Source organism: Scomber scombrus, chromosome 20 (genome assembly GCF_963691925.1).
Source record: "Scomber scombrus chromosome 20, fScoSco1.1, whole genome shotgun sequence".
NCBI classification, from domain to species: Eukaryota; Metazoa; Chordata; class Actinopteri; order Scombriformes; family Scombridae; genus Scomber; species Scomber scombrus.
Genome location: NC_084989.1, coordinates 12,794,153 through 12,821,697, shown reverse-complemented (window position 1 = coordinate 12,821,697; position 27,545 = coordinate 12,794,153). Strand labels below are relative to the sequence as shown.

Genomic DNA, 27,545 nt, shown 5'->3' with positions numbered 1-27,545 from the left:
GTTACATATAAGTAGTTACATATAATAGTGTTACATAATTTAATTACAATTTAAATGTAACTGTAGTCCGTTACAGTTACTAAGAAAAACTGTTGACGATTCAGATTATTCAGAATGATGATGAATTCAGACCTTTAAGATTTTGCTCAGAAGGATAGATTAAATCTTGCTTTATAAGAAATTATCTCCCTTAAATATCATGTCAGTTTCTTTAAAACGCACCTGAGCTTAGATTTTGGTGGGCTTCATGTGTACACTTACCCTGACAGTTGAAAACATTTGTTAGAAAATTAGAAAAGTAATCAAATTTAATAAGTTCCATTACTTTGACTTAGTAATCGAAATAGTTGAATAGTTAAATTACTCATTACAATTTAAATAGGGTAATTTAAAGTAACCTTCCCAACCCTGTCAATCCATGACAGCTGTATTAATTTGTATAAAAGCGTTATGCTGTAGTTACTCCTCCTAAACGCCAGGGGCGCTGCACACTGCATAGAGAGGCCAAACCACAATAAAGCGCGCGGAAATCAAACTATTTCCAAGGAAGAAGAAATGAAATAAATTCAAAAAGTACACAACATGGATCCTACAGTTGACAACAAAACGGTGGCATCAAGTAATACAGATGAAACTGTGCCTTTTTCTCGCGTTACAGCTGTTGCTACAGGATGGATACAAGACTTCTTGTTTGTTAGTCTGTGTCGATGTTTCAAGGAACGAAAACTTGATGAATTCAATGAAACGCTTTCGGCTTTCAAGGGTGAGTTATTTACAGCTACGCTAAATTATCGGTAGCTACCTTTGTTATATACAGTCTATGGTAGCTACCTAGCGTTGAGTAATTGGTTGTGGTGTCCATATAACTTACGCGTAGTTTAAAAGTTGGTGGACTTGAATAAACAAGTAATTCGCACAAATAGACAAAACAGGAACAGTCTCACCACGTAGGCTAAATTAAACCTAAGTGTTGTTAAAAAAAAACCCATTGTGCTTAACGTACAAAGAAAAAAAGATGCTATAAGTCAACATAATGAGAAACTATCTCAAAATAATGACTTATCTAATGACTTACTAGTATTTTATTATTTTGAGAAAGTCTCTTATTATAATAATAACTTACTTTTTCTTTGTTCATCACATTAGCGGAAATGATCTTCCATAAAGTAGCAGAGTACGTAATCAAACTGTTAAATGTAACGTTAAATGTTGGGTTTTTTTTGTTGTTGTTGTTTTTTGCTTGTCCCTGAGCTGGAAACTTTAGCAAGTAACTTTGCACGTCCAGCAGCTTCTAGGTCTTAAGTTATGTCAAGTATCAATATAAAGCTATGTTGGTTGAATTGTTTTCCCATAGGCAAACAGGAATTGAGCTAAACTAAGCTTTGTCTAACGGGAGGCCCACGCCTACAATATTATGTTTAGGGCTGCAGCTGACGATTATTTCCCTTATTGATGCATCTATTATTATCTATCTATTATTATGTCATAAAATATGAAAATGTTGATCACTGTTTCCTAAAGCCCAAAAGGACACCAGTTAACTGTAGTTCCCACTGTTACAATAATAAAGAGCTTTAGCATTACAGCGATTTATCAATTAATCTATTGACAGAAAATGTAATTATCGATTAATTGTTTTGTTTGTTGTTTCTCTGTGGCTCTAACAAATAGTAACAGACATTTTTCAAGTGTTATTTTTAGACAAAACTATTAATCATGAAAATAATTTGCAATGAAAATAATCTTTAGTTGCAGCCCTACTATAATGCTATAGTATTATTAATTACTAAAAAACTATAATGAACACATTATCGTGCATTGAGTTAACTACAAGTTGTATGCAGATACGTAATCTCAATAACACTGGGAAAAGGAAATGTTACTTTATTTACATTTCTGCTACTACAGGGCTCTGTCTTTTGATGTTTGTTTAAACAACTCTTTCTTCTCTTTGCAGCCATTCCTCAGAGTCTCTCTCACAAAGGACACCTCCACAATGAGAAAACTTTGATATGTGCCTTCCTCGCAAGGGTCATGCATGGAAAACAGTTGGGTAAGACATCACAGTCAGAAGCTCAACTGGACTTTCCTCTTTGACATTTCTACATCTGCAAGTTTTAATATAGCAGTAAAACTTACCAATTAGCCTGTATTGCCTCTTTTGACTGAAATTTAAGCCTCCAGGGAAGACCTAAGACATTTTTCATTCAAGCTTAATAATTCTCTCAATGCATTTATATAATTCCTGCAAACGTCTTAAGTAAAACTTTTATATGGACAGTGTTTATTATTTGCCAGCAGATGAGTCACTGTTGTTGATTTCCCCCCAGATGTCTTGTTTGACAAAGACGACAGTGTGATGCCTCTGATGTCTGCTGCCAAAATATGGTCAAACCTGGAAAAAACAGTGACGGACGAAAGTTTGTTTGAAAACATAATGATTCTTTTGCTTGTCCAGGTAATTTAATCAAATATTTGGGGTGTGAGTTTTTTTTTCACTGATCGAATGTTTCTACCATAACTAAATACAAGACAGTGATCATCTATCAGCACACACTTTACACTATTTTAAGTGTAAAGTGTTTGATGCCTTTTTTCCTTTTTTTTCTTTTTTTTTTAGTCTGTGGCTGTTTGCATGGAGAAAGGCCAAAGATCTTCTGCTTCCTCTGCTCTCAAGTGGTTTCAGAACAACTATGAATTCCGGCAGGTGTATATTTCTATTATAGTCTCTTTCTTCTCAAAAAAGCACAGGGGCGTTCAGTGGAATATTTGGTTGTGATGAATCATTTTAAATGCTGAACATTAGTTTATTCAACAGAACGTGAATGTCAAGCTGTCATCAATAGTGACACAGAGGGACACCTACCATCCGTTCCTCATGAGCTTCAGCTACAGTCGCATGTTGGAGACAGTCCAGTCCTTCTTGGATGCCTACCTGGAGAAGAATCCTTCTGACTACATTCTCAAGGTACAATACAGGGCCTGACACACTTTGTTGCCTGTTTAAGCTGTTGTGGCAAAACTTAATTTTAAAGCTTAATTACAGAATTCTCATATGCAAAATAATCAATCACTTAAACAAGTCATTTGGCTGGCAGCATTCATGTGTCTAAATATGTTTTTAAATATTCAAAAAGATACATTTCATTCTAATCATACTAAAAGCCCATTGGATTGCAGAACAGTTGTTGTAGAGAGTGGCAAAGCCCATGTTTTACACTGATACTTGGAACTTTTCCCAGGCCAGGATTAACTATGCGGCTGTAGTTTGACTGGGCCAGATGTCTGTATTCATGATGAGAATTTAAAAAAAAAAAAATGTATATACATCTGTTTGGTATGGCTGGCCATTCAAGATTAATGCCAGTGTAAAATTAGGGATTGAGCTTTGTACAGCTGAAAGATAAGAAGCAGTCTGCAGGAAATTATTAAATCTTGGTTCAAAACATTGACCAAGAGAATTTTCTGCCTCGCAGATGCAAAATTATAGTTTGAGTTGTGCTGTATTTGATGCTTGAAACTCATTTAGCGCAAAAAAAGAAGCACAGCCACATGACATAAAATGAATTTTAGATTATAGCATCCGTCCAGGTCTGATAAGTATTGTGAGGCACAAAAGCTGTTGGACTGTTACATGGTGAATTGGAGGATTTCTTTAGTTGTTCAGGATTAAATCAGCAAATGCATGAGGTGTCTGATGCTCTACTTCAGCTACTGTACCTAACAGCATGGTTTTAGCAACACATTTTATCAGCATATACATTTTCGCTATCTTGTGTGCAGTGTTTGGCTCTGCTTTTGTCCGTCTGAATAATGGCCCTTTGACCAACTGAATGTGCTGATGTGACATTATCAGTCATAGTTAATTGACAATTTGTCATCAAATTAGTTGGAAGGGCAAACTGCTACATTCAGCAGAGCCCTCCTCAGGGTCTTACAGACTCGCTTATTCATGAAAGTTTCAGGAACAATTTACATAATGGCCGCTGACCAAGGTTAAATTCAGTAAGGTATTGTAACGACAGGCCTCATTAGTTTTGCTTTGACATTATAGCAATACTGAAATCTGAATGTTAATTGTTTTGGAAGAGCATGAACAGTTAATATTTTGAAACATAATTTATACTGGTGTGTGTGTTTATGATGACCTCCATCTTTTAGGCAGCCACACAGATGGCCCAGTCGTCACAGGACATGGAGGGTTTTGAGGACACAGTGACACGAGACATCTCTGTCTTGAAAAAAGCCAACGAATCAACAGAAAAGGATGCAAAGTAGGAAATGACCTTTAACATAACTATTTGTATTTATAAATGTTAATTTTCGGTTCTGAACAATATATTTGACATTCTTGTCCTAACAGAAAAAAGAAGAGCACTGCATGTTTGAGGTAAAGTAGAGTTTTAAGTGTTAAGTTCTATTTTCAATAAGTAATCTAATCTTTGGATTTTTTGTCTCTTGAGATCTTTTGATGAATATACAAATTCTGCAAGTTGCTCTGAACCTGTAGGTGAAGGGCATTATGGGGGGTAAAACAAGTCATTTTGTCACACTGTATTTCCTCAGAACAAAACGGAAACTTCTCTCAACTAAAATAACTGATGTGTGGAAACCTGATAGTTGCAAGAAGTCTTACATCTCCCTCCGAAGAATCTCCAACAATGGTAAGTTTTATTTTCCTTTGCTGTTCCTTTGTTACTCAACATATTCCAGGATATTTTTCACAAATAAAAAGTGTTACATTATCTTTCATACTGTCTTTATTCTGAAAAGTGAATAAAACTAACAGCAGCTAAAGTGAATGTTAAACCTTTCATCAACAGAGTTATTACAGCTGTCTGACAAGTCAATGGACACCTCGAAGATCAACCAAGAATCAAAAAACACAAGAAAACCACCTCGGGTAAGTTTAACCAAATAGATCTCAATAGATCAGTGGTTGTGTCAAATAAAATTAATCCCAAATCATGAAATTCCTGAGAAATCCAAAACCTGGAACTAAGAGATTATGTTTTGCTTTGTTTAGAAATGGACACCCGAGATGGATCAAAACCTCAAGAGCGGTGTTCGACATCACGGCGAGGGGAAGTGGTCTCTCATATTATTAGATTATGACTTCGAAGGACGCACTGGCACCATGCTCAAAGACCGCTGGAGAGTTTTAAAGAGGGCACACAAAGTCTGATGAAGAGGGAGAGTGCCTCTATAACCAGTACAATGTAGCGTTATATCTGTAAATAAAGCATAGACCAACTCATTCAACTGATATTCAGCCCATAGCTTATTGAAAAAGGAACATTTATGGATGCTTCAGTCTGCACAGTGGAACATATACCACCAGAGGGCACTAGACACAGAATAGTGACAATATCTTTTTTTTCCCTTTTCTTTTCTTTTTTACAAAATCATTATAAAATTACACATTAAACATATATTTTTTAAATAATATTTTAAGTTATTTATTTTTTTAAGCTGCTGTGTGTAGAATTTAGTGGCATAGCAGAGCGGACTCTGCATACATGGAATGTAGTATTCATTGGTATGATTTAATTATTGTGTAATCACCTGAAAATAAGAGTCATTGTATGTTTGTTACCTTAAAATCAGCCCTTTTTAGCAGGGGTTGTTAAGTTTAGTTGCAGCTTCACCTCTATGCGCCACTAAAACTTACACACTGGTCCTTTTAAGAAATCTATTGGAAAATGTAAGAAAATGGATTTGTTACAAAGTAAAGCAAAATCAAGTGTGATGTGTGATTAATGTGTACTAGAACAAGATGAAATAAAACAATGCCTGGACAAAGTATGCAATCTAGTTACATAGAACATTTGACATATGCATGATGATTCCAGTGATTTGATCTTTCTTTTATATCAAATGTGTAGCATATTTAGCACAGCCACTGAGCCTCAAGCTGTATGTCTCTTAGTATTGAAAGCCTGTTGTATTAAGGCATGTGATCTGAACATAATAGTTCCACTGATGGGGGGCTCTTTGACTGTGAAATGTTACTGTAGACCCCACACCAGAGCATGTTCCAATTGTGCTTTGTGTGGATCAGATGAACACAAAGCTGTGTTGTGGTGGACAGTTGCACTGCTGGGTATTCTGGACCTTCTTCCATGTGCCACTGCACTGAGGGTTCCCCACTGCCTGCCAGTGCAGCACAGCTTCTCTGCAACACAGTCACATCCACAAAGGTTTATGGTTGTCGTACCACCATGTGCATAGTTTCACACATTCATATCTGACTGCAGTACAAGATGCTGACATTTCATTGATTTACTGCCTTATTCGGGTGCTACATTAAGTAATTGGTGAAGGAGGTGGGAACTGATCCTGGTTAGATTTGTCCTGGCCTGGACTGTTTCATGAATTGGTTAAAGTTTATATTATTTTCACTTAATTCTAAATGTTTAGTATGGAGAAAAAAGACTTAATTTCTCAACAGTCCAGGTTTGAAGAAATTTGGCATGCACATATATTCCACCTTAACCAACAAAGCTGAAAGAACACATACAGAAAAGGTTCATAACTTCATACTTGTCAGATTCCTGACCGTCTCCTTGGCAGCTGCCACTATTGTTTCGCATGGCAGGTGGTTCACATGCCACGCACACTTTAAAGCCTTCTGTCACATAGCGCATCCAGTGTGTGTGTGGTCGGTTCTGCACTGTGCAGTGGGGTGTCCGCGACTCCAATGTGAATTCCACACAGAACCTAAGGGCAGGGTCATAAAGGTCACAACAGTTATTCATGCAATATTATGACTAAAAATCAAGACAGAGAACTAAAGGATACACTGAATGTACACAATAGGAGGGATGTCTTCACCCAGTTTGTGACCGACAGGAATTATTTATTAATTCAGTGGAGCATGAACACAATATATATAATTCTGCCTAAAGATACTAAACCTATGTGTGTGTTCCTTTTATGTGACAGCCCTTATTAAAGTCTAAGTATTTAATTTCAAAGGGTTGTGTGCAGTATCTTGACATTGCTATATTTAATAGTCTGTGGACAGACATCCAGGTGAGCAAACATCCACGGGTAGCTCATGCAGATGGGGAAAACACTGGGCTGTTTTTTTTTTTTTTTCTTTCCTCCAAAAGGAGTTTGTGTTACACAACATCACAGTAAAAGGAGGTTAGCCCCTGACAGCACTCATGAACTTTTCAACTCTTGAATTTAAAGATACCTGATGTCATTTGCAGTTTCAGAGTACTTAGGCTTTGCACAAGCATGATATGAAACCTACCCAGGGTTCAGGGGGTTTCCATAGTTGTCATGCTTGGGCCTTCCCTTGCCAAATTCCATGCTTGTGATGAATGCAGGACCTGATAAGAGAAGCCAACTCAGTGTCACTTTAGATTCAGCCAATTTAAAGTGCAAAATCAACATTTTTTTTTCCTTTTTATACCTGACTTGTCTCCACAGTGGCCGCCCTGGTGGTCTCTGTACTCCCTGCAACCAGCTTTTTGCTCCAGGCTGGGACAGGGCTCTCCGTTGTTACTGGGCTGCTGCTCAATGTGACGTACGCGCACTCTCACTGAAGGCTGGCAGGGCTTGGCACAGCCACTCCAAAAACTCCACTTGCTCACAGTGCAGTCCTGAGCTGGATGCCGGCATCCATATTGAGGGGTGAAGAGCGTTATTAAAACATAATCTCCATGGTGACAAGCACAAAGTTGATCTGAGGAGATCAACCCAGAAATGCTTGGCCTAAAAATGACTTCTTCAGATCACAGTGTGCACAGGGGTGACTTCTGAGACAGAGCAACAGTAAAACCTTGCAGCTTTGTTGCAGTCTTCATAATTATCGTTTTCCTGTGAATGCGTAATGGAGCTAAATGTCCAGGAAATAACTTTAGATCAATGAAGCATTGATTGTGACTTGTAGAATTAGTGTTTCCTGCTTTACTACAAGTGGTTTGAGAGCCAGCCAAGTGAGCAACCCATTCAATCAACAAGTCCTGTGATTTTTCTTTTCAGTTGCTTTCTGTGCTTGATGATCAGGCTTTGATGTATTAAACAAGCAGATTTAGTGACTACTGGCCTATAACACATATTAGGTACGCTCTGCTTGTTTGACTGGAACTGTAATTGCTACAACTGATTGACAGAATCACATTCTTCAAATATTTGTACTAATTCCATTATGTGGGCTAGTCCACTGAAATAGGCTAGGCACAAGCCTGCACAAACAATTTCACATGTATGGGAAAGTTTCGAACATATTCACCCTGCCTGCAATATCATAGCAGAGATGCAGTATCTGATAAGCAGCCTCATGTCAACCGGGCACTGAAAATGATCTTTCTTCTGCAGATTTCTTTATCTTCTTTCCGATAAACAAAGGCAGATAAAAAAAATCTATCTTTAGCAAGGGTTCAACAGGCTATCTGACACTGGAATCATATAGTTTAGGTGTGTGCAAAAAGATAAACAGCACACTCAGAGCACTGCCCATGATTCATCCCTCACCTGGACACTCTGTGAAGTAGTCGAAACAGCAGTCCTTGGTTCTGACGCAGCCCTCGTCACAGTAGCATGTCCCATAAACACGGTCCATCCTCCAGTCAGTGGTCGCACAGCTCATGTCTCTGCCACGGCAACATTTTCCCAAACAACCCCCAGAAACCAAGTGGTTCTTTCCCAGGGTAGAAACCACCAGCAACAAGCAGGCAAAATCCACAGAAGATCCCATCATGAAGGAGTGAAAAAGTCAGAGCAGAAGTTGACCCTTTGATTGCCTCAATATGTGATTTTTACCCCTCTTATTTGTAGGTGTTCTCCACTTCTTTATGTGTTCTACTCTACCTCTGTCATGCTCATGATCGTGAGAGGTAGAAGTTGGAATACCAGCCCAACCCAGCCAAGACTGTGCTCTGCCACAGGAGCCCTTGTGACCTGGAATTCCTGTGTCCGTCTCCTGTGTCCAGCCCCTCAGTTTCCCTCCAGAAACAGGTCTGCAGAGTGACCTACAGTACAGAACACCCCATTCCAGCTCTGATTAGACTCCCATGTCCCTCATGCTGTGTGTGCACCTCTCCCTCAGAGCTTGTGTCTCTCTCCCCGCTCCCGGCCGAGCACCTCCCTCCAGTCGATCACACACGGGAGGAGACAATGAGGACAAGGGAGGGGTAAGCTGGTAAGTTTGGTGTGTGTTTCCCCCTCTGCTTCAGCTCTCTCTCTTCTCTTGCCTCTTTCTCACCTGTCTTGTTCTCATATCACTTGTCTTTCTAGCCACTCTCCCTGCAGAATTGTTGTGACCCTTATGCCAGTCTTGCCCAGCCACTCTCTGCCACCCTAGACCTCTGAGTCCCAAAAGAAAGGGAGGAATGTGAGCAATTGGCAGGTCTCCAGACAATTGTGCCAGGGGGCCCGCTGAGCGTTGTAAAGCCACCCTTTGATTCTCACCTCACTGCCTTTTTGTGATTTTTCTCCAGCATACTGTAATCTATCAAAAATCTCAACACATCAGGCAGAATTTCTTCTTTCATACTTTGGACATCTGCTTGGTTCGGTATTTTATTTCATTTAAAGTTGTAGTTTAACATTTTGGGAAAACTTGGAAGAGAACATCCATACTAATCTCATATTTGTATATTAAACATGAAGCTACAGTCAGGGGCCTGCAGCTTTGCTTAGCATAAAGAATTGAAACTAGGGAGGACCGCTAGCCTATGAGCACCAGCAAGTTCACCAATTGTTCACTAACTTGTTATATCTCATTCGTTTAATCCATACAAAAACCAAAGTGTAAAACGAATAAATTGTTGGCTGGCAATCTGACAGTGACACCAAGAATCCAGGAAGTCACTGCTCCTGGCCAAGAAATAGTGCTGCAAGTTAAGCCCCGAAAACCACAACTTGATGGTGATGTTGTGTTAAACAAGTGAAATATAACACGTTAATTTGTGACTTGTGGAGATGCTAACAGGTTGCTTTTTTTTCCTTTTTGGTTGAGCCAAGCTAGGCATATTCCCGTTTCTAATTTTCATGCTAAGCCAAGCTAACTGTCACTTGGCTGTTGCTTTAAATTTAGTGTACATATTGAAGAGTGGCATCTATCTTCTCATATAACTCTTTGCAACTCTTTGCAGAAGGCAAAATGGCTCAAAACTTCCATGAATCCATAGTCACGTTACTATAAGATAGTATGCAGTGGGTCTTTGACCTTTAGAGTACATAACATTATTTGCAGACTAGTGGGTGTGGCTGTCATTTATAACTCTAGGAGTACAGCACAGACAAACTGAAGATGACAGATTCATTTCATATACTATAATTCTGCGGAGGCATGTCAAGCAAGGCTAATTGTTTTACCTCATTAGGATGGGGCTCGTTGCTGTCAGTTGATTGATTAAGAGGAGTATTAGATTTGCTGAGTAAAATTGAGACATGCTTAAAGGGCAAAGAATTTTCCTCAATGATGATTTCAGTGTATAGAAGCTGATAACTTATGTGCTACTCTGCCCTTCATTCATTCCTTTCTTAATATGGTTCAGGAGAGCGCTTTCCAATAACTGATGAAAAGTGATGTGAATTTTAAGTTTGTAATTTTGCAATACGCAGCCAAAAAGCATTTTTCACAGTTATGTTTGTTCAAGGAGCCTGAATGTCTGAGGATACTGTGAACTCCAGAGAGGGTCAGCTTTTATTTGAGCAGTACCTCCACCATCTCATGGGAAACAAACGAGGCCTCTGCAGGGAGCATTAGCTGGGAATGAGGCCTCCCTTCGCCCACTGCTATAGAAGGAGCAGATATTTGTAATAATGTGGATACTTTGCCTCTTCTGCTTTGAAAAACAGCTTGTGGAGAGCAGAGGGGGGTCTCTATGGGTCCTTTGATTCTTCTTCTCGCCATGGAGCAGGTAGGTCAAGCGACAGTAATAGCCTTCATCTTCACCATAATCATCAACTGCAGCATCACTGGGCAGATTGAGGAGCGTGTGTCTGAATCAGTGTATATTAAAGTTTGAGGGGCTGAACCCACACTGACCTCAGATGTAGAACTACTGCACTGTTATTGTAGAAATATTGAGTGTGACATATTTTCATATTGTAATTCTTACAACTTCATGTCTTGAAAAGGAAGGGGATGTTGCTCAAATGTCACTAAGGCTAACACACAAACATACAGACACACACACACACACACACTGTACAATTTCAGTGCTGATCCGTCCACTGATGTAAGACTTACAGCTGCATCAGTTTGCTATGGCGTCAGCTTGTTGGAAGTGCACATCAAAGCATGTGTGTTTTACATCTGACATGCCCCCAACCCTGGACCTCCTGCCCTTACTGTGCACTTGTCAAAGACAATAAGCCTTCCCGCAGCAATACACCCTTCTTGGAGCTTCTTGGTGTATATGAGTCAAGCGAGAGAGGAGATTAAGCCTGTGTTAATATATCTCAAGATGGTGAACAATATTTGTGTGTGTTTATAGTTTTCAAACTCAGTCCATCACAATAACAAGCAGATGCACACAACCATTTGACAAACACAAGGGCGAGATATACGGAGAGGTTGGATTTAATTAGGAAGGAAAAGCCTGTGTGCCACCACTTCTTTTACTGGGTGTCAAGGAGACGGCAGAGTGAATCCTCGCTCAATCTCACTTATATGGGGAATGTAAACTGTGGCTGTCCCCATGGTAACGGCTGACCTGGGTTGCTATAGTTTCAGAACCTTTGTTGACAAATGCTATGGTTCACCTTTTTCATTTCAACATGTGTTGTAAAGGTACAGTAATGATGTCAACTCTGTCAAGTTTTCTGTAAGATATGAATTATGGCAACACAAACATACGCTGATACGGCACAGTACAATACATTGCTGAGTCCACTAACCCACAGAGCTGCTTGTTATGTAAAGATTTTCAGATAGTTTTCTACACTGAGAAGAATTACAATAAATCCCTTTTCGGTCACTTCTCTACTGCTTCATACTAATGCTCTGACCTTAAAAATTTAACCGTAAGATAAAATTTAATTAAAGAAGTTAGACTAATTAGGCCAAGTTTGTTTCTCCCTAATGAGTGCAGTCAGTTTCTGCCTCATGAATGGAACTCTTTGTCCGCTAGCTGTCTCCAACTTCCTCCCTCCACGTGTACATCTGTATGAGGAAGTGAGTGTACGAACATTATCTGTTTATGTGCTGCAGTCTTTGTGTGTGAACCTTAGCTGCGCATTCGCCCATGTAATAACATTTGTGGAAATGAGTCTTTTATCTTATTACTTGTGAGTGATGTACCCAGTCATGACACACAGTGAGCTACATGAGTCATTATTTAAAGAGTTGAGAAGGTGGATGTTTGTCTTGGCTTGTGTCACCAAAATACAATTTACAGGTAGATGTAGATCTTAGAAATACAATTTAAAGAATCCAGGTAAAAAAAAATACTGAGATTTTCTTTAAATACCTTAAGAAATAGAGAAGAGATAAAGATATTTGCCATATACCTGAGCATTACGTCCATCATGACCCTGAGTAAGACCCTTTCTCTTCATGGGGACACTTCACATCACACTTACAACAGCGTCTATTATGATGAGCCATCTAGTTCATCCCACTAATGATGCTCCATTCATTACAGGTCATTACCATTTGATCGTTTACGGATGATAACTGGCTTCTCCAGGACCAAGGCAACAGAGAGGACTAATAAGAGTCTGGCAGCGGCTCTGTAAGCTGGTGGCCTTGGAGCATTGCCAGTGTAATGACAACCAAGACAGTGATATTGATGAAAGTTTTTTCACCTGCACAAGCCTGACATCATCACTAATAATTGTCCCTTCATCAGTCACCTATCAGTTCCATAAGTATGTAAATCAATGCGGGCATTAGAAGCAACAGCGGGCAGATGAGGCGAGATGTGTGGGTGGGGAGTGGGACTGACCCCTGCCTCTGAGAGAGATGAAACTTCAGGTAATGATAATGACTAGGAGAGGGGGTGCATCTATCACCATGGATTTCCATAAATCATATTGCGACATGTCAGAGAGCAACAGGGAGGTTAGGCCCTTCTGGTTTATGTATGTGTGTTGCTCTGCCAAGGGCAAAGTGTATAAATACCACAAACAAAGCTAAATCAATACATCATGGACTGGCACTGAAAATCACTTCACAGAATTCCCCTCTTATCCTTGACTTGCATATTGTTGTTCAAATCTTCACCTCATAACTGACAATAACTGATACTTTTGATGTTAGGAATGTAAAAAACCTCCTCACCTGGCAGCTGTAAAAACTTGTAAGCAAACATTCTTAAATGATAACGAATTATCTTGAGGTTGCAGACAAAGAACACAGCAGTCAACATTTGTGGCACAATGAGCACTGTTGCCATAGATTTGACAGTTTTCAGTTCAGCTGTGTTTATATGTTGGCAAAGACAAAGATTTGACCTCTCTGTGCCCCTCTTGAACACACAGACACACAGATTACTATAGGATCGGGAGTTGCTGTCGACACATGCCACTTGTTTGCTCTATCATTTGTTTTTGATCACTGTGTAACTATCTTTTAGAATCTTTTAACAGCCCAAACTGGTTGCGCAACAGGGGACACAGAATCCCACCGAGAGTTATTGCCTATTTAAAAGAGGAATTTTTACTGGTTGTCTGGAGGTCTTTCATGTTAATTTCTTCGCAAACAGTGATATGATGCTCAGGATATGTTGTGAGGGGTTGACCACCTGATGAAGAAAAGGCATGGAAAAATCTGTGTGTGTGTGTGTGTGTGTGTGTGTGTGTGTACTGGGATATTTGCCCCCAGACCAAACCTGGCTAAACATATTTAGGGCCTTTTGGATTTGAGGCATTGGCAAAGTTATAAATTTGGCAGACAGGCTACATTCTCTGATCCCTGCTGATAGAGTCAACTGGCACAATATCAAGTCAGGTGAAACAGTAACACAACCTGACTATTCGTCAGTATAATACTGGTTAAGCTGGGACGTAGAAAATATTCACAAAAATTTCAATTGCACCTAAATCTCAAATGTTCCACTGTGGCATTTTTGCATAATCAGTTCAAAAATCTGTTGAAATTGGCTAGGTTGATTGAAATAAGTACTGTGCTCTTGGTCAGGTTCTGTGGAATTACAGTGAAACGATAAACCACTTGTGGGCAGGCCCCAGTCCGGCTCTTATTAAAGACCTCATTGTTGACTGTTTGTTCCAGGTCATTTTGTTTCACTACACTTGAAAGGGACAGTTAAAACCCCTGCAAGAAGAGGGAGACCCAGCCTCCGTTTGAGCGTGAATACAAGCCCTTCACTTAGCATGAATAAGGGGATGGCTCTTGTGTTTCTAGGTCACTGCGTGTCCCTGAAATACACATCTCACCGTCAACAGGGAGGGAAGGAGGGAGGGAGGGACACAAACAGTTTGACAACATCACAATTGTATTGTAACACGGAGCAGAGGATATACACTCCCTGAAATTAAACACAGTTGACAGTTGTTTCATTGAGCCATAGCAACCAAGATGACATGATCCCCTCCCTCTCCTGCCTCCCCTGTCTTTACTTTGTCTAATCAAATAGAAACGCCACAAAAACAAATAGAAATGAAACAAAAGCCTTGATCTTTCACTTAAGTCTTTCAGATAATCGAAAGGCCTTGATCTGTCACTTTCAAGCCTATCAGCCTCCATCCTAGATGATCTCAGCCGGTGACAGACTGCAGGAAACTATCAGCCTGACAAATAACAGTGAAGTGGCCATCTTGGCTCTGTTTCCTCACGCCGTTCTGTGGATAAAACTGAGGCTGACTGAACTGGAGAAATAGCATGCATCAAGAATAATAATAACAATAATAATAATAATAATAATAATAATAATAATAATAATAATAATAATAATAATATTACTACTAATAATAATAACAATAATAAAAACAACAATAATAACAATAAGAATATATCTTGGTAATGAACACTTCTTTCTTCAAACTGTCTTTTCAATTTGTATTGTATTTTTATGAATCTGCATAACATTGTGCTTTCCCTCTGCTGCTGTTTGTACAGTATTGCAGTTTTACTATCCAGTGCCTCAGGCCATGTCAGTGGCTGTTCATACTGCTGCTGTGACATGCGCCAGTTATCATCTATACTACGCCCTCACATGTCAGGAGGTTTGTTTTATACCACGAGTTATCTACACAATCAACATTTAACTGATATACTATTATCATGACTCTTATCTCACACTAAAACATGTTTTTCTTCTTGTTCCTACACTTGGAAGTTTGAGCTTTACTGTACAGAATGATGTATGTGCAGAGTTTGACACCAGAAGGCTGTTTTAACATAGGGGGTCTGCTGAAGGGGCAACGTTTTTTCTGTCCTCTTTGAGAACCGAATTTTAAGGGGCGGGTCTACAAGCATAGTTTGTTACATCATAGTCTGGAAGTGTGATGTGGAAACCTCCAATGCACATACACTGAGAACAGACTTAACACTGAAGTAGGTGACATCTTGCATCCAGCAGTTAAAATTTTGAAATTACAAAATATTTACATATCCATAGCTTCTGGATTTTTTTAATGGGGGAGAGAGAGTAGATGTAATTTTAAGGATTTTAACTCAGTAATTATACTTTTTTATAACCATATCTGACACACATTATTGTTCCAAGTACTATGTTTGTACATATGTACAATGTGTTAAAACATGTCTGGAGGACAAGTTATTCACACTATGATAACAGGGATACTTGTGCACAATAAAGGAATTTTGGGACCCATTTTCAAGTTCCAAGTAAAAATAAACAATCTCTGTGCTATTTTATCAGAAAATAGTACAAATAAGTCTGTTCTGCTTCACTATCTTCAAATAATAAAGACCACTCCTCATTTCTCTCAAAACAAAAGGACAACTTTCATGACTGCTGTCTTTGTGGATTACAATGAACAAGACCATTCAGACACAAACTATCCATCATACATTGACAAAACCATGCGTTATGTGGGAAAGTACCACATTCTGGCATCTGGGGGCACAGTTTTGTGTCTGTTTTGTAGATATGGAATGCAGATAATGTTTCATTGCAATCTTTTAGGCATTCTGATTACCACGCTGGTCGATATGCGCTGAATCTGCCAAGAAGAGGGTGAAGAATCCTTTATTAGTCAGTGCTACGCTTGAAGGTCCAGAAGATAAATCATGATTCACAGAAGAAAGAAAAGCAGTCAAGCTAACAAAAATAAATTTATTTAAATTCAGGAAGACGTTTAACAAGGCACAATACTGGTTTTGCTAAACTATTATATGTCAAGCATGGGTGTCTCAATTTACTCAGCTAATAAGCTTTATAAAACATAATTAGTATATTAGGACAATGTTTCAAATACTGTCATGAGATCCAAGCTTCACTGCATCTGCAACATACTGATGAAACGGCAAGAAATATGGCAGTATTACATAACAGCCATTAAAAGCCATTAGAAAGGTAAAATAAATATATTTTCATGCAGGTGCTGAGTGGAAAACTACTGAGACCTGTGAGAAAAAGTGACGATATGTTGCTAATAATATCTATCTTCACTTTTTTCTCAGTGAACACATCTGTAAGAATAATACTCTACATGTAATCATTACAAGAGGAGCACAGGTCAGGAATCCCAAAATGTGAAGATCAGCCAGGTTAAGCAGAAAACTAATATCACTGAAGACAAAAAGGCTGTTAGAACGAGCCACTTAAATGAACATGGTGCCCAAGATGTTTTATTCTGTTCAGACGTCCTTGGCACAGACTCAAATGTTTTGATCCTTGACCAGTGTGACTGGGAAAGTGGTGATTGTCAGGATGGGGGTTTTCTCGATTTCCTTAGTTTCTTCAGCTTTTCTTGCCTCACTGTCTCACCCTCCAAAGAGGACAGCTCAGATATCCTCTGGATAAAAGAACGAGAGGATCCCGCCATTGGGTCTGGGTAGGACTGGCCTGGATGGCAAGAGCAAGCAAAAGAGAGGGGGAGAAAGAGCCAAAGACACAATGAGATGGTTAAGAAGGAAGAGATATCAGAGCAAGATCTGTGATTCAATACCCTCACATACACACTGAACAAAAAATCCTTTAACTATCTTGCTTCTCTTTATCTGCATCACCTTAATTTGTATGTATGGATTTAATAAGAATGTCAGTTAGAGTTAAAGTCTTGGATACTTAGTTCTGCCTCATCGCAGTGTGTTTTCATAAAGAAATACAAGTGTGATTGCTACCTTGAGAGTATAATAAAATGGAATGGTGAAACATATACAAATATTAATGTTATATCAAGTGGAAGTATAAAGTGAATGCACAAGTTTTTGACTCAGTTACGAAGCTTTACGTATGAATCAGAATGAGCTTAAAACTGGTGCAAACAGTTGAAGTAAGAGATAATGACACAGTGTCAAGACAACACTGAACACTCCCTTCTACATGTGACCCCTTGTCTCCTATCAGTGTGATAATCACCTGTATAGGCTGAAGGTTGGATTCCCCTGTTTACTTACAATACTGACAGGCCTGGCGTGTTAAGACCACAACAAACAACAGAGGATGGACAAACTTTGTACTTAACTCTTGTGCTCAAAGTGAAACATTTAAATAACTCACTCTTTTGATTGTCTTTAGCAGTCAGTAAATTGTATGTTGGATAATTCACTTTAGGCCTGCAGAGGAGAGAGGGAGAACAAAAGTGACATAGGTATGAGAAATAATTGACAAGCCTATCGATTGGCTTGGTCTGATTTAGATTATAAAGGCAAAATACCTGCTGAGCTTGCAGTTCTCAACTGAGAAGGTGTTCCTGCCATTGAGGACTAAAGTGGAAGGAAACAGGATGGCTGGACTTGTATTCAGTTCATATCTTTCAGGACAGCTGGAGGATAGAAATGAGAAAGGTACACATATGTGGGGATAAATCCTTTACATTTTCTTTATATCCTTTATTGGCAGTCCAGTTTTATCTTTAAGATTTGTATGTCTGACCTTTATATTTTACTATGTGAGAATGAAGATCTCAATCAATTTGCAATCTGTAAAAGCAATAAAAGTTGACTTTTCCAACAATGGACGACTAAAAATGACAAATATATTTTTGGACAAATAATTCTGATTATATTGTAGCTATAATCATGCACCCTGCGTTGCCAGAATACAGCATTCAAGCTTGAAATCTTCAGTTTGTTATAGCTACTGATAATTATGTGTGTCAAATTCTTAATCACATTTTGCTGCTGTTTTCATAATTTACATTCTTGTAAGTTGTCATAAATGAGGCAGTGACTCAGTATAATTACTCTAATCTGTGCAGCTGTCTCCACATGTGTACTATCAATGGTGCAGCTACAACGACTGGACTGAGTGACATTAATCCGCTGGTTACCCCAGGGTGAAGGGCCGTCCCACATGGCTGTGGGAAAGATCCTTGGAGAGGCTGAAGGGATGCAGGTTGCCTGGTCTGTGCACATGGAAGTCTCTTGGCAGCGGAGGAATCACAGTTCTCGTCCTCTCTAACCTCCCACCTAAAAAAATATATATTTATCCAATCAAAGCTGATGTCTGGTGTGAAGACACATTTTACGAAAGGGTTAATCATATCCAACTATATCTCTTGATTTTATAAATATACTCTTTAGTTACTATTTTAAAGTCTGAAGTTTCAATAAACAATCACTGAAACACTGACACCAGTGTTCATTATAAGTGATACAGCTCCATCTACTGGCTGTTATAATAAATTACAATCCCAGCATAAATCAACTTCAATGTGTATCCACTTTAAAGAGCACTGAAGAAAACTTTTTTTTTCATCCAAAATGCTATGAGAGAGGAGTAGCAGCTCATGAAAATTAGCATTTGAAACTGAAACCCTCCCTCTATGAATGAAGGCACTGGTCTTCAGTCGTTTTAACAAACACTGCAACACTTTAAATATCTGTGAACTGAGAGTGTTTTTGTCAATTCTCAGGTCAAAGTGGATCAATACTGTGTGAAAATATGAAGAATCTTATAAACCCCCACTCATAATGATAGGGCACCATAGTCCTACTCTGCAGTTCTTACATTTCTGATCAAAAAGAAAGTGCCTCCCACAGATGTCCTTCTCTAGGCCATTTTTCTCTGCCTCCAGTCTGTCATCTTTGGCTAAATTTGGTGACCTAGATTAGAAAAACAGATACATTTACCACACACACACACACACACACACACACACACACACACACACACACACACACACACACACACACACACACACACACACACACACACACAGATTTCACTGGAGCCCAACCAGAACAATGACACATAGTTGAAGCATTTGTGTGTTATTATTCTTGGATCTTTCATCAACAGTATCTCTGTCACTTACACATAAACACTTTTATTACCACTTGTGCTTTTTTCTGAAGGCCTTCCAGCTGTTGTGAGTCACCACTTGTACTGTAGCAAACACATTTTCTGGGAATATTGTGCAAATGTTTTCCCCCATGATGCTGCATTTAGTACATTGGTTTTACTGATGAAAGCATACCTACATATAGTATAGTTGATTACTGTATTGTGTGGCTATTAGCAAAATGTTAGCATATCTTACCCTCCCACTATGAGGCCGCTCAACAAGGATTTCCCATCCTTCGACTCTGTAATACAGAAAGCTGTTCAGTCATTGGACATACAGTCAGCTACATGCATCATCCGACACTACTGTCATGGGATAAACATTATCTTGTAGTACAACACGGCACAGGAGCACGCTTACTCACTGCCCAAGGGTTGAATGACAGGAAATTTCCTTCTCGGGTTAATATTTTGCCTGAGAGCAGCTTGTCCTCCACCCGCGCCCATCCCGAAGCTCCTGTATGTCGGGTATCCAGTCGCATCAGGGCCAAGCTGGCTGCAATTTGAGCTTCCTTCCGATATTAAAGCCTTTGCGGTAGGTAACGTTACAGATGCGTTCACCTGGAAAGTCATCATCATGTTGGAGCAGCAGCAGCACAGATGGTCGTTTTACACATCACCTCCTGATCGATCTAAAGTAGGATACCTGCTCATTATAACGGTGAGACCGTATAAACTAACGCTAGTTATTCCAGAGTAATGCTAGCCAGGCTGCACACTGCTCAATGTGGTCAACGCGTCACCATGGAAACAGGTTTCATAAACGCGTTAGATATTTTTGGTCATAATTAAAATTAACAGTCCAGACTAAAAATTAAAAAAAAAAAAAAAGAAAGATTATTATTTAACTACGCTTCAAGGATTAATCATGCCATAATTAAATTTATAAGAAAAAGGAAAACATTTTTAATGTAAAATGATGATTTGAAAATGTAAAGTGACATTAATGGAAAAAGGGAAAATTTGAAATGCAAAAGCTTAAATGGAAATACTCAAACTAAAAGCTAATTGCAAAGATGAAATTGAAGATGGCAATAGAAATAAGAAAAGTGAAACATGAAAAATGGAACTCGTTCATTCTCTGTGTAAAGAAAACTGAGTTTGGTTTTGTCCAATCTTGATTAATGGTGTTGTTAATATCTTCAAGTTTCATGTGAGTGTAATTTTTAGTGTTCCTAATAGTATGTTAATATTTGTTTACAATGTCATTGTACCTCTAATCCAGCGCTAATCTATCTAAAGGAGGCAAATAACATGAGCAGTTACAGCTGATTTACTGAATCCTCTCAGCTGCACTTGATAATTCAACCTGAATAAACAATGACAGAAATTGTTAAACACAGTGGCCTAACCTTAATTTCAACATTCAGATCATGCAGAAAGCGTTGTGAAATACACTGACAAGTGAACTGTTGCACTGGTTCTAATGATGCAGTGATGTCATTTATTTGGCCTATCACTTGTAGATGCTTGTCACTTGTTCCCTGATCTGAGGATGGAACAACTAAGTTTGCTCTTTTGAACAAAACTAGAGCCTCTTCTTATTGCTGACTTTACTCAATACCTGAACCCTGTAGGGAGGCTCATTTTTACACTTACTAGGATTTATCTGACAGTGGTGGTACTGCTGCCCTCAACCGTGACTACATTCAAAACAAAGCAATTTGTAATATGTCACTTGCTTTCAGACTCTATCATTTAATAATACACTAAAATGTGAAACATATCAGAAAAGACTAGAGTTACGCTCATTGATTGAACACCAAACAAAACAATGAAAGGTTAAGTAAGTACTGATGCAATGGAGATTATATAATGTGCTGTAGGTAGTTTGCCTGGACAGGGAAGCTGTTGAAGAGTTACAGTGAGGATGCACATGGAAAGAAACTGATTCATTTTGATCAGTTTTTAATCGAGTGGTTGCTCAGTCACCTGTTGATGTGTGATTTGTGAATGACTCTGCAGGTCTGACTGCTTGTGACAAATTTCTAAATTCTTTTTAATTTTTCAGTTGGGTCATATATTGAGTAATAAGCTTTAAGTATCTAACTTAATTTGGGCTTTTTCATTATTAAAAGTTATTCAAGTAAGTGTCAACATGTCAGATTTGTAGGCTATTTTTTGTATGTCATGCATTTTGATGAGTATGAAAATCATGGATTAAATGTATATTCATAAATACATTTTGATGTGAGCCTAAACCAGTGGTCTCCAACCCTGCTCCTGGAGAGCTACTGCCCTGCATGTTTTAGGTATCGCCTCACTCTAACTCGTTATCAAGCAGCTGAGGCTCGTCAAAGGGCTTGATAACGAGTCGATTATTAGAATCAGGTGTGTTAGAGTGAGGAGATACCTAAAACATGCAGGGCAGTAGCTCTCCAGGAGCAGGGTTGGAGACCACTGGCCTAAACCTTTAGATCTGTGAATGTTTTTTAGTGTTCTAGCTCCAAAGTTTTGAAGGGAAACACACCCGAGTTGCACAATAGTCCTTGATTTGAGATAATGTAGATTAAAATTAGCTTTTGAAGTATTACTTTTCTGTATAATTACATCAGCTAGTAGTGATATTCAGAAAAGCTACCAGCAGAACCAGATCCTGTGTATAAAACAGGTAGGATTTTAATAATAGTTGTGAGGCCACTTCAGTGTGTACTTTATTGTTTGACCTGGCAGCTTTTACTCCTTAGACTAAATGTTTTATAAATATCATTTCAAATATGAAATATCCATTTCAAACCTGTTGATGTATTCCTGAGTTTCAAAGCACCCTCAATCTAACAAATCTAGACTAGTGCAGGTGACTGTTTCATGACTTAATCCAAGGATTATGTGGTGTAGAAATGCAGGAAATTTGTCAAATTACAATTTTTGGGGGAATGACCCCCCAGATCCCCCACCAATTATCATTCCAAGTTTGCTTCCCATTTTAAAACATAACCAGACACCCATGATCCATGATTAAATACAATTATTATTATTACTACAACAAACTGAAGATGTTATATGCATGAAATGACACAAAACAATGACAAGACCAAGAATTTATTTTTTTTGGTTTATTGTACACTTTTGAGTCCTTGAAAAAACCTGAAAGAGAAAAACACAACATTGTTATTAGGTACATTTCAATTGTTTGAGCACAGTTGAATTGCTTTCATTACTTTTGTCTGATTTGAAGGTAAATGGCCATGATGTGGTTTCAGAGGTAATTGGCTTATTTTCAGGTAGTTTTCACCATAGTCGATAAGATGGGGAAAAAAGATGATGCATCATCAACCACATCTAATGAGCCATGTCTATACTGAATAGCCGACAGTGTTCCTATACCTCACCTTAACTTTAGTTCATCCTCCTGATCATTCTGTTGATCTGGTCCTCCCTGTTGCCTGCATCTCCTCCCTCCACAAAGTGTGTAGTCTTCTTGTTCATACCACCGCGGGGCGATGACAGCTTGAAGGGCCACAGGAAGTTGTTGGCAGGCTTGAAGTTCTTGCCAACTGTGAAAATCTCATGGATGAGATCCTCAACGCAGATGATGCCATATTTGCCTGCAGATGTAAATGCAATATGTTAAAGTTGAACCACACTAAACCTTACGCACTCCAACTACTTTTGCAGAAATAGCAAAGAGTTGAGAAATCAAAGACAGCAAGAATGGATACAAATGTTAATAGCAACTGTGCTTTTGGACAACTTTGGATTCACTGATTAGCAAAATTAATTATCTTATTTAAACTCAGACTGAATGACTCATCTTTTGAGTGGACGCCAAATTATCATGAAAGTTCACAAGAGTGTCCCAAAAAGCATGACATGCCAGCAGATCTTGGAGACAAGAACTTCCAGTAAGGGTTAAATAGAGCTTTATCAGCAAGGATACACATCTACTATTAGCATACAACTAAATTAGTATCTTCAAATAGTAAAGTCATGGTTTGGCTTGCATGTGGTTTCAGACCCAACTGGCTTAGTTTTTCTTTTTTTCACCATAGTCGATAAGACGGGGAAAAAAGTGTGCATCATTAACCACACTGCAGTCGCCTTCTCCAGATAATTAAATACTCATATTTGCCTTCATCTTACAGTCCAACATTAAGATTCTGCTGTTCCTAGACTGATTTGCAGAGATAATTAATAGCACTACATATCACTTTTATACTCTACAAAAATATTGTGGTTAAGAGGGAAAGCGTAGAAATTATTTGTCCCTCTTTTAGAGAACTCTAGTTTAGGACAGTGCAACATGTGCATACCAAGGGCCTTCTCCACCAAAGCGTTGTCTGTGAGGGCAATGCGCTGTTTCCTCATCCTGCCATGACCACGTTTGTAGATGAGCTCACGCACAGACTTCAGGTTGGGGTATCTGAGGGGAAACACCAGGTTTTAAGTTATAATATTAGTTCTGAGCAATGTAGATGTTGCATATGGGTTATAACTAAAAAGACATTACTAGATAGTTTACAGTATAAGCAGTTCACCTCTATGTAATGGCTCATCTCATAGCCTAAAGCATGTCACATTTGGGACATGTCCCAAACAGGAGTGTCACACGTGTCTCAAATGAGTCAAAGGTAAAACACCTGCTCTAATGCCAATGGTTAGGTTGTGACTAGAAGTTTAACATGCTCCAAGATTTCAATGCTGAAAACTGATTGAACACATTTACAACTAGCAGCAGATGAAAAATTGCTGAGTTATTTCACCTAACTAGTAGGTAGAAGTGTCACTGACCAGCCACATACCATGACTAGAAAAGTTAAACCTGATCAACTTTCTAGTGACAGTATGGGCAGCATGTCTAGCCAGTCAAAATGTTAAATATATAAAAAAGGTCATTTTAAGGTTTTCACAAAATATGTATACCTATCTAGATTGGTTTCTTTAAAAGCCTCAAATATTGGATACATTTTATGTTTAACATGGCAAGTCATTTTCTTGAAAAAAAAACTTCTTTACAGTAGGGTGATGAAAATAGGACTATTCACACTAGATGAATACTATATGAATCTAGAACAACTACTTCAAATTACTAAATTTTTCATGGAATGTGGTTTCAGACAAAACTGGCTTAGTTTCAGTCAGTATTCACCATGGTCGATAAGATGGGGAAAAAAGTTCAGCATCATTAACCACATTCCAGAGATATAACATCTATAGGTCACAACAGTGTTAGTATCAGTACACCATGCCATACAATAATCTTCCTGACTATAAATCACCACATTCAGCATGGCTCACAATGAGAATATATATTTTCTACTTTTAAAGTGTTTATGAATAACCTCTATCATGAGGTCAATAATCAGATACACAGCTAATTACAGTAATGGTGATAACCTTACCCCCAAGCGATGTAAGGTTCGGCAATCCTCAGCATGTTTATTGAAGCCTTGTTCAGCTTGACAAACACACCGTTGAAGATCTGGCGCAGACGGAGAAGCTGCAGAACTTTGCGGACCTTGGGGCTCACACCATTGATACTGGAAAACAAATTATTATGATTAGCATCTTCAGTCATGAGAAGATACAGCTTATTCAAATTACAGTATTGATTGTGGTTTCAGAAAACAATTGGCTTATTTCTTGCAAATTTGTATCACCATAGTCGATCAGTCGGGGAAAGACATCATCATTAACCACATAACAGCATCTACAGACCAAGTACAACATTTACATGGATTGCTTTATTTACCCAATTAGTTCTTAGCAGTGAAATCCAAATCCCTATCATCACTGACTGAAACTTCTATTCACATTTACAATAAACACACTGCTTGATGACCAAACTACTGTCATATGGCACTACCTAAAGAACCGCTTAAAACATTTAAGCAGATCATGCACGAAAAGGTATAGCCACAACTACAGATTTAAAATTAAGTTACTCAAAATTGAATACTAAGGAAACCTGATGCAATGTTGGCAAGGCATCTTTAGTCAGCAAGCTCAATATTATAAGTCATTTACAATTTTGTTATCCTATTCCATGCTGTACTCCTGTAATTTGTCCCCCATGTGAAAGAATGGGGGACAACATCCTCTAGAAAGGCTAGAGGATGTTGTATTACTTTACAGACTATAAAGCCCCAAGACAAATATGTGATTTTGTGCTATACAAGTAAATTTAACACAGTAGCACATGTGAGGAGAAACAAAGTAATTTCACCAATATATGTCTACAGATTTAACATGTCCTGTCTAGTTTGGAAGTCCTGCAATCCATGTAAATGTTACTGACAAGGATGCAACCCAAAAAGAAAAGTTTTGATGTCAGATAGTAGACACCACTCACCCTCTGATCCTGATGACATAAGCCAGTTTGGGCTCAGCTGGCACATAGAAGTTTCCCACTTTGCGAGCACTGCGACCCAGGCGGATTTCACGCCTGTGCATCTGCCTGTACTCCTTGTGGTACTTCTCAGCCCTCTTGTAGATCAGTTTCCTGGTCACTTTCCTGGCCTAGGAACACATTCATAACACGTTAAGTCAGTACATGAATGAGAAAACACCCATGAAGCTTTAAGAGTTCCTTTAACTGGCCATCATGCAGGCATGTAACGTACCTTCTTCTCAGTCAGGATCTTTTTGACACGCATGGCCTTCATGGTGGCGAAGGCCTTTCGCCTTTTCAAAAGGCTCTCAGGGACCGCCGGAACCTTTTTTCTGTAAAAGAAAAATTTTGTTAAGTTGGAAACATATGGACCATAGCAACTGTGCTCACATTACTAGTAATTTGAGACACATCATCACAGCCACGAGTAGCTGCTAACATTAGCTTTCAATCCTGCCATTAGCCGGCTTCCGTACATGGTGAGCAACTTACTCTTTAAAACGATACACTACCTGTCTCTGTATCATTAAAGAGCATAAAAGACTGCATGTTGGACAGTTAACCCATAAGTCAATTTTTTTGGACACAGAAACCTGGTCATTTCCAAGTGCATGGGTACCAAAGAGACAGCCATGATGTACTCAGCTATGAGGCTACACAGTCTCTATAAAGTGATCATAATAACTGCAATAACCACCATCCTCATCAATACTAGTGTGAGTATGATGTTTGAACACTAAACAATCTATCCAGGGTTGAAAATGAGCAAAGATGGATGTTAAAACACTGGATGTGTTTAGATTTTACAACAGAGTTAGACACTCACTCTGCGTCCGCCATTGCGTCCACCGAGAAAGAGAAATTTTCCTTTGCGCATGTCCGCGTTAAAGGAATGAGGACCCCTACGATCTGCCCTTCTAGCTGCCTGACTCTTTCAGTTTGTAAAGTAAACGAAGACTTAACAAAACACTAAAACTACATTGATGTGATCGCATTTTTTGGATAAAAAACAAAAGCATAATCAATTCTCTAAGTTCTCTTTTTAATGCCGTTGGTTGATTAAAAAAAAATACAGCTACATTTTGATTTTGTTTAAATGTAGAAAGTTCAACAACGAATTGTGGAAAGCTAACGCTAATTTTAAAATGTTCTTTCAGTAAGCCAAGAACTTTTTTTTGGCACATTTTATCATTGTTGACATAAGGTGGTCTAATTACAGTAACTGTTACAGTAACTATTTCAATTAGCTAAGTAATGTAACTTATTACATTTGATTACTTTTTGATTACTTCTGTAATTTTCTAATGAATGTTTTCAACTGTGTACCCATTTAACATACCGAAATCTAAGTTCAGGTGTATTCAGGTGTATTTCATGGTGAAATGAAGTATAAAGGGAGATAATTTCTAATAAAGCAAGATGTATCTCTCATTTGAAAATGTATTCATTAGTTCATGTAGATTTTGGAATATAAAAAAGATATTTTTATGAAAAAAGTCAAAAGTCTGGCATGGGCTTGATTGGTACTGTGACTACATTTAAGCGCACGTCATGACTAGGGTGAAGTCAGCTAAATTGGGCCACTTTTTGGTTAATGGCATGGGAAACTAACAAAAGAACAATGTATGACATTTATTTGTGTCCTTATGATTAAAAAGGTTTGTTTTCAATATTTTTGTGTGGAATCTATGTAAGAAAATATAATTGTATAGGCCCTACAGTTGTTGAAAGATGAGCTACCCCACATTTTTTTAGATCAGCATTGTTAAGGTAAAATGGGCCGGCTGATCAGCAAAAATGGGCCACTAAAA

At 38.5% G+C, this 27,545-nt stretch overlaps 3 protein-coding genes and 3 non-coding genes across 6 annotated transcripts; 1 reads left to right on the top strand and 5 right to left on the bottom strand.

Annotated features, from left to right (window-relative positions):
• Positions 1-582: 582 nt before the first annotated feature.
• Positions 583-6,014, top strand: terf1 (telomeric repeat binding factor (NIMA-interacting) 1). Its single transcript, XM_062441651.1, has 10 exons — positions 583-763; positions 1,958-2,053; positions 2,331-2,458; positions 2,621-2,707; positions 2,819-2,968; positions 4,162-4,274; positions 4,364-4,390; positions 4,567-4,664; positions 4,824-4,903; positions 5,027-6,014. The coding sequence occupies exons 1-10, from the start codon at positions 583-585 to the stop codon at positions 5,183-5,185; spliced, it is 1,119 nt and encodes a 372-aa protein (XP_062297635.1). The 3' UTR covers positions 5,186-6,014.
• Positions 6,015-6,022: 8 nt separating this feature from the next.
• Positions 6,023-8,979, bottom strand: LOC134002313 (somatomedin-B and thrombospondin type-1 domain-containing protein). The gene is made up of 5 exons (XM_062441652.1): positions 8,488-8,979; positions 7,424-7,618; positions 7,262-7,340; positions 6,544-6,720; positions 6,023-6,175 (listed from the first exon to the last, which is right to left on the bottom strand). Exons 1-5 carry the CDS (start codon positions 8,711-8,713, stop codon positions 6,058-6,060), a joined length of 795 nt encoding a protein of 264 aa, XP_062297636.1. The 5' UTR covers positions 8,714-8,979; the 3' UTR covers positions 6,023-6,057.
• A 13,465-nt stretch (positions 8,980-22,444) lies between these two features.
• Positions 22,445-26,598, bottom strand: rpl7 (ribosomal protein L7). The gene is made up of 7 exons (XM_062441654.1): positions 26,561-26,598; positions 25,967-26,066; positions 25,696-25,862; positions 24,746-24,883; positions 23,657-23,766; positions 22,736-22,951; positions 22,445-22,490 (listed from the first exon to the last, which is right to left on the bottom strand). Exons 1-6 carry the CDS (start codon positions 26,572-26,574, stop codon positions 22,743-22,745), a joined length of 738 nt encoding a protein of 245 aa, XP_062297638.1. The 5' UTR covers positions 26,575-26,598; the 3' UTR covers positions 22,445-22,490; positions 22,736-22,742.
• On the bottom strand, positions 22,594-22,686 carry LOC134002653 (small nucleolar SNORD12/SNORD106). The gene has a single exon (XR_009927614.1). It is a non-coding gene; the product is annotated as a small nucleolar SNORD12/SNORD106 (small nucleolar RNA).
• On the bottom strand, positions 23,347-23,436 carry LOC134002654 (small nucleolar SNORD12/SNORD106). Its single transcript, XR_009927615.1, has one exon. It is a non-coding gene; the product is annotated as a small nucleolar SNORD12/SNORD106 (small nucleolar RNA).
• Positions 24,448-24,539, bottom strand: LOC134002652 (small nucleolar SNORD12/SNORD106). The gene has a single exon (XR_009927613.1). It is a non-coding gene; the product is annotated as a small nucleolar SNORD12/SNORD106 (small nucleolar RNA).
• Positions 26,599-27,545: the final 947 nt, after the last annotated feature.